General features: G+C 34.9%; 1 protein-coding gene across 9 annotated transcripts in view; it reads right to left on the bottom strand.

Moving 5' to 3' along the window:
- LOC105220763 (uncharacterized) overlaps positions 1–19,053 on the bottom strand; it is a 254,578-nt gene that overhangs the window by 25,731 nt on the left and 209,794 nt on the right. For 8 of the 9 annotated variants that reach the window (XM_054228600.1, XM_054228594.1, XM_054228598.1 and 5 more), the window contains 6 exons: positions 6,030–6,050; positions 2,158–3,350; positions 1,159–1,511; positions 782–981; positions 547–724; positions 58–111 (listed from right to left, as the gene is read on the bottom strand). In XM_054228600.1, coding sequence (XP_054084575.1) covers positions 58–111; positions 547–724; positions 782–981; positions 1,159–1,511; positions 2,158–3,350; positions 6,030–6,050 — 1,999 coding nt within the window. The remainder of the gene's footprint in view (positions 1–57; positions 112–546; positions 725–781; positions 982–1,158; positions 1,512–2,157; positions 3,351–6,029; positions 6,051–19,053) is intronic. The other variant, XM_054228597.1, reaches the window with a different exon arrangement.

Below are 19,053 nucleotides of genomic sequence, written 5' to 3'. Positions count from 1 at the left end.
AAGCAAAATAAAGTATAATTGTAAATTAAATTATAAAAAAATAACGGCGACACCTACCTTACGCTTAAGCGTATCAATAATGTCGTCTTTCAACAGGCAACTCAATTCGCTCTAAAATAAAATTAACGAAAAGAAGAACACATTCAAAAGAGGATGTAATAAAAAATTAAGTGGAAATACAGTGAACTGAAGAGAGTTAGGAATTATTGTGTATAAAATTAATTTAAAAATACTAGTTTGAAATAAAATACACTCAAAAAATGCAAAAGAGTACTTCGGGCAAAAAACGAAAGAGCACATGAATTCGCTAAAAGTTATTTAAAATTATTCGTTTGCACCAATTACCGCTTTATGCTGCATTTTCGTAAAGTTTTTGTTTCATTTTTTCGTACATATTCGTTTTGTTTTCGTTATATTTTTCGTGAATCCACGTCATAAGTAAATCACATAAAGAAACATATAAAAGGTTTAACCAGATTAAAACTCTTTGAACACTCCAAACGGTTTATTAAAGACCAAATTTCAATTCAATTTCATTTTACATACCTCCTGTAGCAGTCTCTTCAGAGACTCTACCTCCTGTGAGTGTGTAGCCTCGACCTCCATTGGATGTTCGACTTGTACGGGACTTGAGGGTCCCTCGCAAACACTAGAATTGGCTGAGACGGGTTGTGTGGAGTCCTCTGAATAGTCAAGCGTGCGACGTAAATACTCCTCTTGTTGTCTAAAAGTTAGGAAATACATTTATACAATTCTATTTAGAGAAAGTTCACAAACACACCTTTTTAGTCTTTCCTCCTTTTCGCGATCCGCTTGCAGACTCAAGCGTATAAGTTGTGCCACTTCGGAATTTTCCGGATCACGTTCACGTCCAATTTGAAATTTCACCAAACCGGATGTGTTGCGCAACACCGATGCTGCGTAAGCTTGTGTAACGCCCACTAAACTTTTGCCATCCACTTCGATGATTTGATCATTGACCTGAGCAAATTTAAAAGTTTTAACTAAAGCAAGTACAAATGCGCTCCCAAACACCCACACAAACGAACCATATACATACATATATGTATAGAGATGTATATGCCGTCATGCGTCGATGCCGGGAGCTGACCATACTGTACACACCGTCGGTGTCAAAACTTGAAAATTTCAACTCACCTGAATGCGTCCGTCTCGTGCTGCTGCACCGTTATCGGTTATCGTCTTTACAAATATACCCAATTTTTCTAGACCAGCATCGGCGCCAACGCCCATGCCAATTATGCTCAAACCTAAACCTTCAGGTCCTTTCATCAATTCCACCGGGAAGACATGCATCTTCTCGACACGCTTCTCCAGCTCATATTCGGCTGAAGCGGCAACGGGATCAACATCTTCATTGCGGCGATCATAGTCAGTGACGGAGAATGTGGAAAATACTTGTATGGGTCCCGAGCTAAAGCGAACTTTTGTATTCTTCTTCACTGGTATTGGCGGGTAGGAGAGTTCGTCGTCATCAAAGTCCAGCAGACCTAAGAAAAGAAAGGTGTAAATTGAAATAAGATTACTTCGAGAGTTTGGTAGCAAATTTCCAATGTTCGTAAAATGAAGTAAACTGTAAGGATAAACCCGAATTCATTGAAGTTTTTTTATATCAGTCGGATCTGAAGACCACACCATCTGGGCTGATTAAATAAATGAAATATAGAAGAAATCCATTTAGCAGTTAGATGCTGCTGAATTGAGAACCCTTGGCGGAATAATCATCCAACTCGATTCCGTTCATAAATTCAACTCAGGAACAGTGTCCTATCGAACGGTTGCCGCTGGATGGGGAACTTTTGGCGGAATAAATCCAACCCTTTCTCGTTTGTAAATCAGACAGACTTAAGAACAGGATCCGGCGGAACGGGGGTAATGGGATGAAATATTGGAGAAATAATTTTTAAAAGGGGATGCTGCTGGGTTGAGATACCTAGGCGGGAGAATCTAACGCGTTTGTGCTCGTAAATTCGACTGTCTTGGGAACGGACGTCTTTTATAATGCAGTCAAGCAGAAAGCAGAAAAAATATACGAAATGAAATTGTAATGTTGAGTCCTCAATTAATGGCTCTGACTTGGTTGAACTCACAACAATAGCATGGAATTAACTCAAAATTCCGATTAACAAAACTCACCAGGAACTTCCATCCAAAAGTTGCCATCTTCAAAGTAATGTACACCCGACTCCACATAAACTTCCTTACTTTTCACCGGCGGATATTCGGGTATGTAGAATTGTGAGTCGTCGAGTTCTGCACCAAGACTGGTTGTTGTTGTATTTGTATTAAGCGAATGTAGTTCACCTTCGGCTAATGAGTAGGTCGAATTATGTTTGCTTGAGATTACACTATCATCGATGGTTGTCGTCTGATTAAGAGTGCCATCAGATTGCGTTGACTCCACAGACACAATCGATTCTTGCAGCGATTCGCCCGTTTGACCGTGTGGCGTTAGACTGCTTTGATCCTGTTGTATAAATGATTGATTCAACAGTGATTGCTGTGACTGGAGCACTTGTGTCTCTGGTGACGTTTGTGGTTCTTGTTGTTGTATGAAAAGTGTAGAATCATTGTCGGCATCGTAGCTGGTCTCGACTTTCGATGCAGTCACCAATTCGGAATGTTTGCATTCAACAACACCACCACTTTGACTATCCTCTGAACGGCGTCGTTCACTGGCAGCTGTGCAGCGGGAAATTAGCAAATTCTCAAGACTGCGATTAGGCGCTTCAAGTACGTCACGTAGCCATTCGGGCTCATCGTCGTCATGTGTATTATTATTACTATTGCTGTTGGTGTTGGTGTTGCTGTTGTTATTGGCCTTGTTAGTTACGGCACTGGAGCTGTCCGCCTTTGTGAAGGTCGCATTCAAAATGTGTGCAGGTGCGGCACCAATGCCAACTATGTCGACATCCTCGTCCTCGTCGTCCTCCTCATCATCATCATCATCCTCGTGCTTGTCGATGTGCTGTTCCTCAGCCGGCTTTCGCTCGCCAACAAAGGCAAGACCACCTTCGCCGTTGGCTGTTGCTAATGTGACAGTTATTGGATTACTTCCGCCACTTGCCGGCGCACGTACATCACTTGGCGAGCCAGTGTCAACTTTGGTGGCGTCAGCAACGGCTGTTGCTGTAGTAATAAGCTTTCGTTCGTGTTGCTGCTCTGCTGTTGGCGGTGATTCTGGTTGTGTTTCTTCGATTAGACTTTTAATGGTGGTCGGTGAAGTGGCTGTGGCAACAACAGCTGCAACGGCCACACCCACAGTGGGCGCAGCTGAGAGTATCTGTTCGACTTCTTTGGCTTGTTCGTCCGAGAGCAACGACTGTTGTCTGTTGTTGTTGGTTTTATGTGCGTGCAAGCGGAAAGGCATTCAAAGGCAAATGCAATCAAATTCCAAATGCGCCGATTAGTGGCATCGAGTAGAATTGTCGGAGAGCAGGAAGAAAAGAGAGAAAGAGGAAAATACAATTATTTCGGTAATTCTGGATAAACAAATGATGGTGGGGTAAGAGTGTTATAGATTAGTGTTATTATTTCAGTGTAATCATAAGTTGGCGCCACTTTTATTTCGAAGGCGCTTTGTTATGTACATATGTAAGTATATATATACAGCAAGAAGTTAATTCCTTCATAGAAGTTTAATAATATTTGATAACCATTGTGCATGAATGAAAGGAGCGTTGTAATTAAACGGTGGGGAATAATGATTATAGCGGTATAAGATTACTAATAATTAAATATATGTGGAAATTAAATAGAAGATATATATTACATAATATTTATTTCCAAGCCTACAGGGTCTCAAATACTTCAATCTTAAGTTCGTCAATAAAAAAATAAAAAATGACAAGCATATAAAATCAGAATAAATCTAATAATATACAAAAAATATCGTCCCCTCAATATAACAATAGCGTATGTGCTCATACGCCATTATTTTTTTATTGCATATTTAGAATCTCCATCATTGATTCTATGTCTGGTCAAAATTTCGTCAAATTCTACTTCCACAAAGTGGGTTAAAATGTCATTGGAAAAAATGGTGTATAATTTCATGTTCAAAAATTTCCTTCAATTCTGATTTGACAAAAACTTTAAACTCGATTTTCTCAAAACCCAAAAAAAAATTATACGCTATTGCTATATTGAGGAGACGATATTTAAATGAAATCTTAGTAATTAATATAAATAGCATAAACAAATAAAACCGTAATACAGATAAATTAAAACAAGCAAGGAAGGGCTACGAAGACATTGACATAGTTCAGCGAATAAAAAGACATCGGCTACGCTGGCTAGTTCATGTTGTCCGAATGGACGAAAATACTCCGAATGGGATCTCCAACTGGCGCCGAATTGCGAGGGAAAGAGAATAGCTCAACGGTTCCAACGCCAATCACATACATACAAGGAAGGGCTAAGTAACCGAACATTTTATACTCTCGCAGTTTATTTATTTAATTTTTGTAATATAACACACGATTTGACCCACTTATTCGGCATATATACATATGATAAAAAGTCCACTGAAAGTTTGAAAACCCTAATATTAGGTATATGGGAGCTAGGGGACCCGATTTCACTCATTTTTGGCACGGAGACATATTATTAGATGAAAAATATTCTCTCTGAATTTCTTTAAAATATCTGAGAGATGTATCTATATTTTCGGTAATAAATTTATAAGAAGCACAGAGATCCTCATGTTCGATATATAAGGCCTTGAAAACTTATGGTCCGACTTTTAGAAGAGCGATGCCACTCTATAAATGCAGTATTTCTGCAAAGTTCAGTTCCGATATCTTCACCAGTGCTTACTTTACATATTGTAAAGTAAACGATGCAAATCGACTTTAAAGTTCTGGTATATGGGAAGTAGGCGTGGTTGTGAACCGATTTGGCCTAACATATCATTGGGATGCCAGAAACATATAATGAACCGATTTTCATTGAAATTTGTCGAGTAGTTTCGGAGTTTCGGAGATATGGTTTTTGACTCATAAGTGGGCGGAGGCATGCCCATTTAAAATTTTGTATACCAATTTGAGTTCAGACCTTCTGTACAATCTTTATAATTAAATTTAAGTTTTCTGATGTATTTTTTTTACTGAATTAAAGCACTTTTCGTATTTTTCAACATAACCTTTGTATGAGAGGTGGGCGTGGTTATAATCCGATTTCCTTCATTTTTAGACTATATAAGGAATATAAATTTTGTGTTTTGTTATCTTGTTTTAAAATGCACCTAGTGTTTAGAAATAGTTGATCGGCAAATTTGGATCTACATATTTTTGATTACTTAGAAATACTTTATTTAGGTTACTTAATATTTAAAATAGAGTTTGGGAGCTACAAATGTGACCTGGTCTACGAAAAGGGAGCTAACGTGCGAAAACCAGTTTTCTGGAAAACAGCTGTTAAAAATAAACAACATCTCATCTTCCATCCGAATCAACTAAAAAGTGAAAATTGATTTTTTGACACCTAAGCCCCCTTTCCGTAGACCAGGTCACATATGAATTTTAAATATTTAAAGTATTTTTTATAAAATTCTTTATAATAAGAAATAAAGGTTTTATTGCATAACAACCTATAGTGAATATTTCATATATATGTATGTAGTCCATATGATATATATTTAAAACAGATATTATAAAATATAAACAGTTTTAAATTCTTCAAGCCCGAAATTAAGATGTTAGCAAACATTACTTAATTTAAGTACATTTCATACATTTCCAAATTAATTAATCTAAAAAGCAACAAGCAATAATATTTAAAATCTACACATTATACACACTTTTACCATTATTAAATGCTTAATCAACGGATTAGTACAACAAAATATTTGTTATATGCATACGAGTACACAATCAAAATCAATTAACTAAAATGAGATTATCGATATTTACTGATAATAGCATGGAAAACAAATAAATGCAAATACAAAGAGATAAATGAAACATAAAACAAATCATAAAAAAATAAAGAAAAAAACAAAAACAAACCTGATTTTGCTTTCCAAAATTCTACGCACACAGCACAGCAGACAAAGGAAGATTGCATTGCATTGTGATTATTGCCAACACATGTTGCCGACACAGTCATCAAATTATAGTGACGATAAGGCGCCAATAGCCAACAACAACATTCACATGTCAAATACACATACGAGTGCGCAGCAGCAGACAAAGCATAGTGCAAAGCAAAAGGATGCAGTCGAATTCAGCAACACAGGACAATAGTCATGCACATATTGATAATCATAAATACGCGTGAAGATAATCGCAAGCAAATACAACAAATTGCACGACAGACAGACGGCATTCGATTGGCATTTGTATGTGGGTATGAGACGTTCACAAGTGATGGTAGTTGGAGTTGGAGTAATATAATAGATTTTACGGCACAAATGATATACAAAACGATGCAAGCAATTCGCATATATGTAGTAATAATAATAAATATATAAATAGAAATAAGAAATGAAAAGAAAAAAATGTGGAAAAAATACAATTATTATTGAGAGAACATGCAAAACAGGCACTACATTACTAGCTAAAATGCTAAACTACATACATAAATAAAATAAAAATAACTTATTTTACTTATTACAATGGAGCGACATGCTGGTTTAACATGAAAAACAGCTACACATTAAAATACACAATAAAATTGTCTACTATTAAAAAAATTACTTAAAAATAAAAAAAAAATTTACGATTATATTCAATCGACTCTCTATACAATTATCTTACTACGGTTGCTATAATGAGTACTTTGAATACTGCTGCAACGTTGCTTACATCCCTTTCACACAGCCAAATTAATTGATACATTAAGATTATAATTGAGAAGCCAGTTTTTGCCCCTTCACACTGTCGGCTACTCGATTAACGACCAGCTGTTATAAATCGATCTAAATCAGCGCTTTAATCGAGCAAAGGCTGGTTAATTTATCAATTAACTTCTGTGAGAAAAGGCTATTAATAAGTTAATTTCTATACTCCTACTTGTAAACATTGCTGACAACAACACTTTTTTTCTAACTAAATTTCTGAAATTCAAGTGAGTACTTCAGTAGCTTATACATATGTAGCAGTATTAAGTTGATTATACTTTAAGATATATTTCTTCACTAATGAGCCCATAATGAGTATTTTTAATATGAGTTCATTAACTATTCTGTTTTTATAAACTGATTCGAGTACTTTACTCTCACTTTTCTTATGTGTTGCTGTGTATATTCATGATAGTTTAATTTTTGTGATTCTTTGACAGAAAATGTAAATTTTTATTGATACTGATTACTTTTGATATTATTAAAAAGGTAATGAGTAATTAATCTTAAAACCAAATACATTTAGTACAATAGGATACTAATTGCGAAACCAGGTTTCGCCTTTCGCACAGCCAGCTACTCTATTAACGATCAGCTGTTATACATTTTTGTTTATGCTATAGGAAGTAGTTAAGTTTCATTAAATAATTGCTATTGTTGCATTCCATTTTCAACACGATATGTCTTAAAATTAAATTAAAAATTAATTTAGTAAAATAAGATGTTGTATGGTAAATCGTTTTAAATCAGCGCTCTAATCGAGCAAAGGGCAGTTAATTGATCAATGAACTTCTGTGCGAAAAGGCTTTAATTTCTTTTCAATTTGCCAAGTCCTTTCGACGTACGCAGAAAGTACACGAGTTTTTTTTTCCCATCAAGGCTAGTTTAATCAACATCAATTTAGGAGAATAGCCATAATCGTTTAATTTCACTATTCAATATTACATGGAGATATTCCCTTGTGAAAAATTTTATATGGAAAAGCAACAAAAAAAAAAAAAAAAAAATAGTAAATTGAAATCCATATAAATGAGTCCTCAATACTAGTAGGTTTTGGCTGGCTCAAGTGACACATTTTTTCCAAAAATGTAAATGAAAAAGAATATTTAAGTATTTTAAACAATTTAGAAATAAAATGTAATTGTTTATAGAAAATTTAAGGTATGAATTCGAAAGCAATCGACTTCTAAAATAATATTTGGTGCGAAAAGAACTACTTCTACAAGAGAGTTAGCGCAAAGTTGCATCACAATTGCCGCCAGTCAAACAGCTGGTATAGAGTTTGTTCGATTCGTTATTCTCCACCGCTTAGCGAATCGAAAAAAAAAACATATATGTATAACAATATATCAGTATATCAGAGGTGTATACAATCGAACGTCTTTTCGTTGTTCACCAAATGAATGATCCTACATAACCACAAGTGGGGAAATGGATTTTATAGGAAGAGTGTTCGAGTCATAACTCTACTTGTTGGTTTGTAATTGAATACCGAGATGCCACCGCTATAAAATACAGATTTTATGGAATAGATTTTGGACTTTTATGCTTTTTCGATTCGACCACGGCGCATGATTTTATTTAAATTAATTTTTAACTAGACTGAATTAAATTGTGTACATTTTTACTTAAAAATAAATTATTTTTACACTTGCAATGTATAATTTTTTGTTTACATTTTAAGAGATATTTTTATATTTTTTTATATTTTGTACGGCATAAAGGACATTTTTCTGCTTAAATGGTCAACTTTTTTGAACAATTGAGTGCTATGTTTTCAACATTTTTAAAAACATTACTTAATGCTTAACTATAATAAAGTAACTGTTTCAAAAATCATTAAACAATACCGCCTAATAGGAATGCAATGAATGAATGAAAGTAATTTAAATGAAATCATTTATTGCAAGTTGCGAGAGTCGACAAAAAGCTGACGTCAATTTTGAAGCGCTATGATAATGTAAATAAGCAAAATGAACATGAAATCAACTGTTGATGAAAACAACTGCAAATTAAATAACATTTAATTATGTTGATTATGGAAACATTACAATGGCAAAGCAGTAGAGTAAATAAAGAAATTATTATTATTTTTTTGTCTCTACACAGTAAACAATTGAATATATGACAGGCAGCGAGAGAGAGCGAGGACAATGGTAAATGCGAAAAAATGCTGATAAATAGTGATGATAAAAAATAAACAGAGTGGAGGGCGTGACGCACGCGGGCAATAACGGACACACACATTCTGACACACCGACAGTCACTCATTCGAGAGAGAGAGTGAGTTAACAAGGATAATAAGCAGCGCAGTGAAAACACTTTATAACGGTATTAATATTTATTACACCATAGGGCAAAATGGCGCGGTCGGACATGCATTTCAACATGCAGCTTACAGCTTTTAGCTTTAAAAGCGCGCGCCAGTTAATGGCGACCGCGCGCCGCCAACAAGTCCAATGTAAATGCGGTAAATATAAATGAAGTCCTTATGGCCTGATGGCCTTATGGCGTGGCCAACTATGCAAATGTGTGCGTTGGCAGGTGAAAAAATTTTCATTTTATTGCTTGTACAAAGTGACGGCAAACGGGCGGACGCTCGTATGGATGGTAGCAGTGGACGAGCGTGTTGGCTCAACAATAAATGCGCATTAATTGCAACACTTCAGTCAAGTGAAAGAAGGCGAGATATCACAAAAACCGTTATGCGATTAAGTGAAGAAGTAGGCGAGGCCCTTCACTGACAGCAATTGCTTGCTTGCTGGCCTGTCGTTTTTTGCTAGCTTGCTTGTTGTTGTTGTATTATACTAATAGACAGCAGGCCGCTGCATAATAAATAGTGAACGAGTGTGGAGGCCAGCAGTCCATCGGCCGGTCGACATGCCAACTGACGTAATTGGACAAGTTATGAGCGGCCAATGCATTTGGGCCACTGCACTGATTGCGATCAACATTGTCAGCCGTTTCGACAATATTTACACAACACATATACACTCACATACATAGAAGCGAATATATACATATGTATATGTATGAGGTTTATTGCAGCTTAAAGCACTTCAGCTGGCGTGCAGCAACGGCTTATATTGATGATATACGCGTATAGTCCGCGCTATAAGTGTGACACAAAGGCCAATGGAAGCGCGCATTCGTATGTGTTTGTGCGGTTTATTTTACTTATTATTATATGAAAGTTCAACATTTGAAGGATACTTAAAAAAAGTTTTATCGAAAAATAGTGAGGAATAACGGATTTATCGTCGATCTCTGCAGGCACCTCGAAAAGAAGTAGTTGTGCGGTGACCAGCCTACAACATCACTGGATCATCCGAAACCAAAAAATCAAAATGATTTCTTTAGTTTATTAGTTTATCTTTCAATTGACGTCGAGTTTTTTTTTTTTAATTTTTCAATTTTTCAATTTTTGGTACCATTTTCAAGCCAAAATGACGATTAGTAATTAAAATTTTTGGAAAAACGACGTCATTCGAGAGCTATATATATGTAGAATATTTGTTCAAAATTTCAAAACGATCGATGCAGTAGTTTTTTCTGTAGGCTGGTCACCGACTTTAAAAATGACATATTTGGGAAAATCGATTCAATGTTTTGTACACTCAGCGCAAGTAGCTGGAGGTACCGTTATTCAATCTGCTGTAACTTCGTTAGTTTTTCTCCGAATGACCTAAAACTTTAACACAATATTCTTGAGATGTTGATGGTTCAGAAAAAAAATATATAAAAACCGAAAAAAAAGTTGTTATTTTTTTTAATAGGCGCACAAAAGTATGCAATATTAATTTTTTTTGAAAACCCTTTTTCGAATTTTGAAACCAAATATTCCGATTTTGGAGGCTAACTTCGAAAATCATAGAATGCAATGTTTTACTTATGACTCAAGCTCCAGTAAAAATATTAGTTTGGTTCAATACCCTGGCGAGTGTTGAACATGGAGGACACTTTTAAATAATTTCTCTTTTAAAACTTAGTAAAACATTTTGTGGTAAAACATAATTAAAAAATATAATTTTTGATAAAAAAATATTGATGAATGTAAAAAAAAAAAAATCAAATGGTCCAAATATAACTACTTGCGAAATATTTAAAAAATAAAAAATTAAATCCAAAAAAATATTTTCAATCTAGTATTAAAATTTTAGAGTAATCAAAACAACACACTGTCAAACCAAACAACTACGAATTCGATCGTTCGACACAAAATATGGACATTAAATTTTGCCAAACAAACGCCTAACCGACAACTAAAGTAGCCAATTACGTGCGCTACTAAATATTTAATAATGACAAATAGGCGCAGTGAAACGAACTAGCGAAGCAACTTGCGGTAAACACAACGGTAAATTTGAAAAAAAAGAAAAAACACAACTAAATTGCATGACTGGTAACGCTTATGCAGCGCACCGCACAATGGAGGCGCACAAATAAACGCCATAATGGATTATCAGAGGGAAATATTACAAAAATTTAATATACAGCAAAGCTAAACAAATTGCACTGAGAATAGCATTAACACAAAAACACTAGTGATTTAATGCAAAAACAAACAAATAATATGCACAGAACACACACATGTGGGTTAAGCAGGTCGTATGAGTAATCAAAGTGCATTACTCATACGCCGTGTACACCAAAAAATAGATTTTCGATTTACACGCCCAGCACAGTGACACCTCAGTAACCGCGTTGCAGCATAAATTTAATACAAAATTCCATTTGCGAATAAATTGAAATTCATATTTGCAACAACCAACAATAACAACAACAATAGTAGCGAATATTAAAAATGTACGAAAATTTCCGCTCAAAACACGCTACGGCGGCCAGTATGGAGAGCGTGTACGAGTAAAAGGCGCAAACGACACTAAAATCAGCATGTTTTGTTATTAACATATGGCAGTGCTGGCAACATGGCGGACCAAGTAGGCGTAGAATGTGTAGCGAGCCATAATGGCGATGACGAAATTTCAAATAAAAATGGAAATGTGGGAAAAACGCGCGAGTAAATGAGGAGAGAAGAAGCATATATGCATACGTATGCGTAAAACAAGGTCAGCTGTAATTATTTTGTCATACATTTTTAATTAATTTACACATTATGCGCACGCACACACACACACGCACACACACACACACACGCACACTCATACACACAGAGAAGGCGAAACAAATACATTTGCAGCAGCATGTGGTAGTGAAGGAATGTCAGCAAACAATGGAGAAGTGAAAAAGTTGGACAAAAATGATAATAACAATGAAACGGAAAAGGCAAAAACAACAACAACAACAATATGGCTATACATTTACATAACACACACACACGTATGCACCTACATATAAGAGTAGTCAAGAAAGGATTGTAGAAGGAGCGCACAAAATAAACAGTAAAAAAAGAAAAAAAAAACAAGTACAGAAGTCACAAAAGCAAATGCAAATATACGCACAACAAACACACACACTTATGTAAATATGTAAATGAAGTGTGCACAAAAATGGACAAAAACACACACAGAATATGCTGAATAGGCAATGCTGGCAACACGAACCACGTGTGTGCGAAGCAGCCAGCAAAGGATTATAGTAAAGTAACCAAACAATAACGGTATTGTGTTGAAAGTAAAGAAAAAGTGCGAGAGTGAGAAGAAGATGAATAAGAAACAAAATATCAAGCGCGAAAGGCCTCACAAATTCATATGAGCAGTCATAACCATAACCGTTTCATTACTAATGTGCGCCTATTATGCGTAAATTGTTTTTAGCTCAAAAAAAACTTAAAATAAACGTTTTTTAAACTCGAAAACCCGAAGTGATAGTTGTTAGTGGTCTCAAACTAACTCTCTTCCGAGACTTTCACTCATTTATTTAAGCGCAAAGGACAGCAAGTAATCAAAACTAAAGGCAATCAATAAAAAAACATACTGGTCCGAAAGTGACTAGTTTTGGTCTAGACACCCAATTAACAAAGTAGCTTTTTCTGTTATTTTTTTTGCTTATAAACATATTTTTAAGTGTTGTATACAAAATTCGAGTGCATATAACAAAGCTAGAAGCAAAATAGCAAACTGGCCCGAAAGTAACTAGTTTTGGTCTAGTCATAAAATTTAACAAAGTAGCTGTTTTTGATATATTTTTTGTTTTTAAAAGCATTTTAGTCGTGTTCCACACAAAATTCTATGACATATCCACTTGTTATATGTTTTAAACTGGGGAGGAATTAACTCTTGACTTTGAAGGCAGCAGTCTGCTTTAGAAGCCGAAAAAAGCGTTTTTTAGCAATGTTTTTTGAAAGTGAAGGAAATGATTGCGGTTAACGGAATTTTAAGACGATAGTGTACTATATTTAAGGCTTAAAAAACAATATTTATTATTAAAAAATATCGAAATTTTTTCAAAGTTGTAAGAATTTTTCTGGAGCGCCTGGAGTCTGCTCTTGTAAATCGGTGCCGGTGATGAAGGTCGTGCGATGCATCTGAAACAGTCGAACCAATTTTTTTTTTAATTTTTATAAGTTTCTTTTCTTTATGAACTAAAAAAAATACCGAAAAAAGTTATAAAATTTCAAATTTTTTCGAAGTTTGAAAAAAAATTCACTTTTTTAAGAAAAAAAATGGCTTTAAGTTGCAAAACATGTAGTTTAAATAATACTTTGTCCAACTTTTTTAATTCAAATAGAAGATAATTTAAGCTTGATTACTTTGGTTTTTTTCGATCGGACATACATATATTCTTTTTCGCCGGCACCGTTTTCTAACACTTGTGAAAATGAAAACTCGAGAAAACGAGCATTCGCACCTGCTCGACGCTCGGCCACTAAAACTGCTCTAGCTTCGAAAATATGCGGAATTGGCCTCTGGAATTTTAAAGACATATTCTTGGATAGTTTTGGAAGAGATTTAAAACAAAATAAAAAAATCGATTTTTTGAAGCCTGTAAAGCAGACTACTGCTTTACAGTATTTTTTAGATATATATTATTATAGCATTATCATAACTGTTATTTCTTTATTTTACTACTCTTCAACCAAATTTAACTATAAAATTCAAAACTGAAAGTTCATAAGTAATATTTTTTTCAAAGAGTAACATATTAGGCAACTAGTACGCAAGTAACAAGTTTTGGAGTAGTTGCAAATTTAAACAAAAATTTACATAAAAGAACAGCAAAAACCAATTATGGAATTAATGTGTTTTAAAAAGAAATATCAGACTCCATATGCCTCGAATAGACGATATTGTAAGCTTAACTAGTTTTCAACATAAATTTTCTGATACTAGATTCACAGTTTTTTATATTAAACAACTTTTTACTTTCTTCTTTTTACTGCTGGCTTAGAGGCTCTAATTTCTCTCACTAACTTAGAACTCTTGCTCTCTCACTAAATTCTCACTCTTCCATTTACACTACTTTCTTTCACTCCTCACTGTCAATCAACCACAGCAGTTTGAGTGCATATAAAAACACTCAAAGAGTATTAGTGCTCACAACTGTGCTCAAAGAGCGCACTATTCTCGCACGCTCTTTGCAGCCATGCTCCTCCAAGGGTGGTAGGCGCCAAAAAGTATGCAAGGCCATTTAGCACTCAATGAGTGTGGCCACTACGTCACAACGAGTTGAACAGCGCCAGCAAAAGATTGTACACAATGGAATTGAAAATGCAGTACAAGGTTAGAAGAAGAAACGCAGTAGAGGAATGTTGGTAAATATGTACCAGCAGATGTAGCTGATTGTTGTCCTTCGGCGCATACTACTACTCCCTTGAAACAATGGAATTGCATATGAGTTGCGTTTCGCTGCGTTGCATTGACAAGCTACCCAAAATATTTTCGGCACTTCAATGCTTCGAGTGGTAAGTAAGGAGGGAAAGAGTGATGTTGTTGGACATAAATAGAAGCTATTTTATTTTTGGTGTGGTTTTAATATTTTTTGTGTTGCTCGTAAATGGGTGTGTGAGTAAATGACGTCATAGAAATGAAATTTTGTGCCAGATTTGGAAATATGAATTCTTTGAGGACATGCATTTGGTAAAATTTGCAAATATCATAGAAATGTTGGGGAAAATCGAAAAATTTTTAGTTTTGGGCCTAAGCGAAGTGTATATTTTAACTTCGAAATTTCGAATATATGTTCGAAATTTTTTTATAATATTATGAAAGGTAAGAAAGGTTTTTGGCCTAAGCGAAGTGTATATTACAACTTCGAAATTTCGAATATATGTTCGAAAAGCTTTTTTTTATGAAATTATGAAAGGTGAGAAAGGTTTTTGGCCTAAGCGAAGTATATATTAATCACATCTTTGAAAATTCGAATACATGTTCGAAAAAATTTTGTATGAAATTCGCAACTCACAAGCATAGCTATCGCTGTTTTTTTGCGCTCACATCTTCGTTTGCTTATTGAAGATGTTAAAACTTTATGAAGGTTTCTACATAAACTATGCATGCAGCCTTGCTCCAGCGACTCAGCAAAGTTATATATATGAGTATATATGTACACAGACAGCCAGCAGCATATGAGTGACGACGTCATAACATCAAAACTACTATGCCAAGGTGAACTATGACGTAGTGGCAACAAAAAAAGCATATTCAATATTCACAACATTCATATAAATATTGCACATATTTGTTGTTATGTATGTATGTATGTGTTGCCGTTTGGCAATGGCAAAAGTGTGAAAATGTGAAAAACTGCACGCCTGAGTTGATCTCATTCGATTGCCAGTTATTTAATTATAAACTGTTGCCGATAAACAACTTAACTTAACTAAGCCAATTGCTGGCAGTTGGCAGCTGTCAGCTGGAGGAGTGCGAGGTGCGAAAGCCAAGCCAAGTAGTAGCATTTTGTAAATGCATGTTGATACTTTTATGTGTGTGTGTTTGGGTGTTTGTATGTGTTTGTTAAATCAATTTTAGCGCTACGCTATTGAATTTGGAGCGTAAGCAGATTTTTGCGTTGGATAAAAACGGAAAAAATAAAAATTAAAATAATTGTATTACGTGCAATGGTATTTCAGGGCACAATTACTGTTATATAACTGTAAGAGGAAGTTTTATTGCACATTTGAATACAAAGTTGAAATGAAGAAGAATCAAGTTCTCTGCTTATACCAGAAGAAAAAAATATTATAGCATACTTTTAGGGTGCATTGAAGGGATATCGTTGGAAAACTTGCATTACTTCGAACAAAATACATTTTTACTTTGTTTTTGGTTCAATTTTCAAATTTAGATGATGTTCTTAAAATAATTGTACCGAAAACTAGATTGTAAAGAGCACTATAATCTTAAAATTTTCACGTTATCAGAACAGATTTGAATGTTTTCAGTTAATAGTTTCACTGGATAGATGGCGCTGCGCACTTTTTTTTGTCTAAAAATCACGCTTATTTTTCAAATTTATTCATATCGACTTCTATAGTAACCATTTTGGTGAAGAACACTGTTGTGAGTTAGTAGTTTCACTGGATAGATGGCGCTGCGGACGAATATTTCTGATAATCACGTTTGTTATTCGATTCTCTTGATACTAAGTATTTAGAACATATACTTAAGGGGACCCCCCCATTCTCGGTTTCAAACATTTTTTTTTTTTATTAATTCGAACCTAGAACTATTTAAAAATATTCCTTAAAATTTCAGGTGAAAATTTCCAAAACTCTTGAAGATTTAGCCGATTGAAGATTGAACGAAGGTAGGTTTTATACCCAAGAATTTGCTTCTCAAAACTTTAAACGCGTTTTTCTCGAAACAGTATTTTTACGACTTTCGCATGAGGTTATTCACAACCTATTAATTCAACCGGCGAAGGTCTTCTTTACTTTTCAACTTGATTTGTGGCTGAAAAAAAGCAATTTTCAAAAAAAATTGTTCAAGGGCCGTCTAGTTCATACCAGAGCTGAACATGTACTATCTTTCCAATCCCGTTGGAATTTTTGGTTTCAGATGTTGCAGTGAGCGGAAATCACATGCGCCGCCGAAAAGAAGGGCTTTTGTTAGATCACAAAAACAACAACAACAAAAAAAGTATGTAAAATTTTTTCTCCTTTTTGAAGGCTTTAAATAAATGTTACAACCCTAAAAAATTATTTATGTTCATTAACCAGCCCATTCAAAATTTTAAATGGAGAATGGGGGGTCCCCTTAAACAAGTTGGTTCTCGCCTCTTTTATACAACCTGTTTGGGAAGAATTCCTTTGCGAATTTGGGACACTTACATATGTGATATCCAACGATACTGAAAATAAAATACATCGTCTGCATATAATCTATGAGTGAAGAGTGAAGTGGTCCAATATTAAGACACTTTATCATGTCATTTTAAAATATAGTCAGACGACATAAATTCAATCTAATTCAATCAAGCTTTTTTATGATATAGATAAATATGAAGTAATTATTCAAAAATGATTGTGATTTATTTACAGCCGACTTGGAATCATATTTGAAGCTAAAAGCTTATAGGTTCGAGTAACAATTAAAAAATATTAATTTTTAAGATTTTTGAAATCATAATGAAGTCCTTTGGACTTGAAGACATTGTCATGAACTACTTAATTGAGTTAATTAAGTATTTTTTATAAACATATTGGTCTAAATAATTTACTAATTAATTAAATTGAGTGATTATCTGAACAGCCTACTCGCTTATAGCAAAATATCAAATTCCTTTGCTGAAACAAATTTCAAATCTTGGCAGTAATAACAACAATTTATGTTAACTAAAAGTATTTTTATCAAACGCATTTCGTAAAATGTCAAGCCATAATTAATAATAACTGTCATTTTCGCTAAATATGGCGACATTTATATTTATGTCGTGTTGTATTTGTGAATATTAAAAAATCCGCTGCACTTTGTAGCGACTTTAATCAACACTAATGGATGCGTAAGTAAAGGAATTTAGGTCAAAACTACATTTTTTCTACATCATTACACTTTAGCGCAACAGAGAGATGAAGGCGCCAAAAAAAAAGCAAAAACAACGAAATACAACAAGAATAATAGAATAAGTATAAGCTAAAGCGCAGAAAGCAGCAAGTACAAAAGATGAAGCGCAGGAACTAAGCAAAGCTAAGATAGCTATGGCAGCTTCACTGACAGTAGGGAAGCGAGTAAGAATTGCTGATAGCAATGAAGGGGGTTCAACGAAAACATGATAGCTAAAAATTAATATTCAAAACGCATGCATAGACAGCAATTGAGCAGGGCGATGAAGGGGTGTAACATGTAGAGAGCGTAGAAAAAAATGATTTGTGTGAAACTGTGCTTGAAATGAAATCTATGCAATTTACAAAGCAACACGCCCACAACACAACAACAACGGCAATGGCAACACATGTGTATGTATGTATGTATGTATGTATGTTTGTACATAACCTCTCCGCTGCAACAACATACGAAATTGGAGCATGCAACACAATATGGCTAGGCAAATAATAATATCAGTGCGGCAAAAAAACAAGCAGCAGCAGCTAAGGGTAACAATAACAGACGACAGGCGACAGCTGGCAGCAAAAACCGCAATCATACACTTGACGCACAACCACACACGCACACACCACTTATATATATGTATGCATATATATGTATATGGGACAGCATTGTCAGTGCTGACGCGTGGCATTGGCGCTTGAGGCCAACACTGCTTTGAGCCAACAGCCGTTGCAGACAAACAAATTGTTAACGCATCACACAGCAATTATGTTGCCCCATGTATGGGAGTGTGTGAACTATGAGTTGACATTTTGTCGTTCATGTTGCATGTTGTTGTTGTTGATATTGCTATTCGGGTGCGGCAACTTTGCTACAACGAATGTTGCTGGCAAAACAATTGCTGTTGCAATATTTTCCAACAACAACAACAACAACACTGAGTTTATCTCTCTCATATTGTTGTAATGCATTTATGTATGTAGAATGATCTGCCGGTAGCAGCAACGCCATCATCATCATCAGCAACATCATCGTAAACGTGCGCAATTGCGTTGATGGCAAGCGTCGGCAATCAGGCAAATGCGTGCAAATATGTGCGTGAACGCCATGTTGAATTTCCGTTTCGCAGTTGATTTAACACAACACACACTGTGAGTTAAGCGCGCAAACAGAAAAACATAATATTTCATTGTAAAGTTAATTTTTCCCTCTCAATAATATTATTTTAGTTGTATTTGTACT

This window comes from Zeugodacus cucurbitae, chromosome 4 (assembly GCF_028554725.1).
Source record: "Zeugodacus cucurbitae isolate PBARC_wt_2022May chromosome 4, idZeuCucr1.2, whole genome shotgun sequence".
Lineage (NCBI taxonomy): Eukaryota > Metazoa > Arthropoda > Insecta > Diptera > Tephritidae > Zeugodacus > Zeugodacus cucurbitae.
The sequence above is the reverse complement of the archived record's forward strand: the minus strand, read 5'-3'. Positions and strand labels throughout refer to the sequence as shown.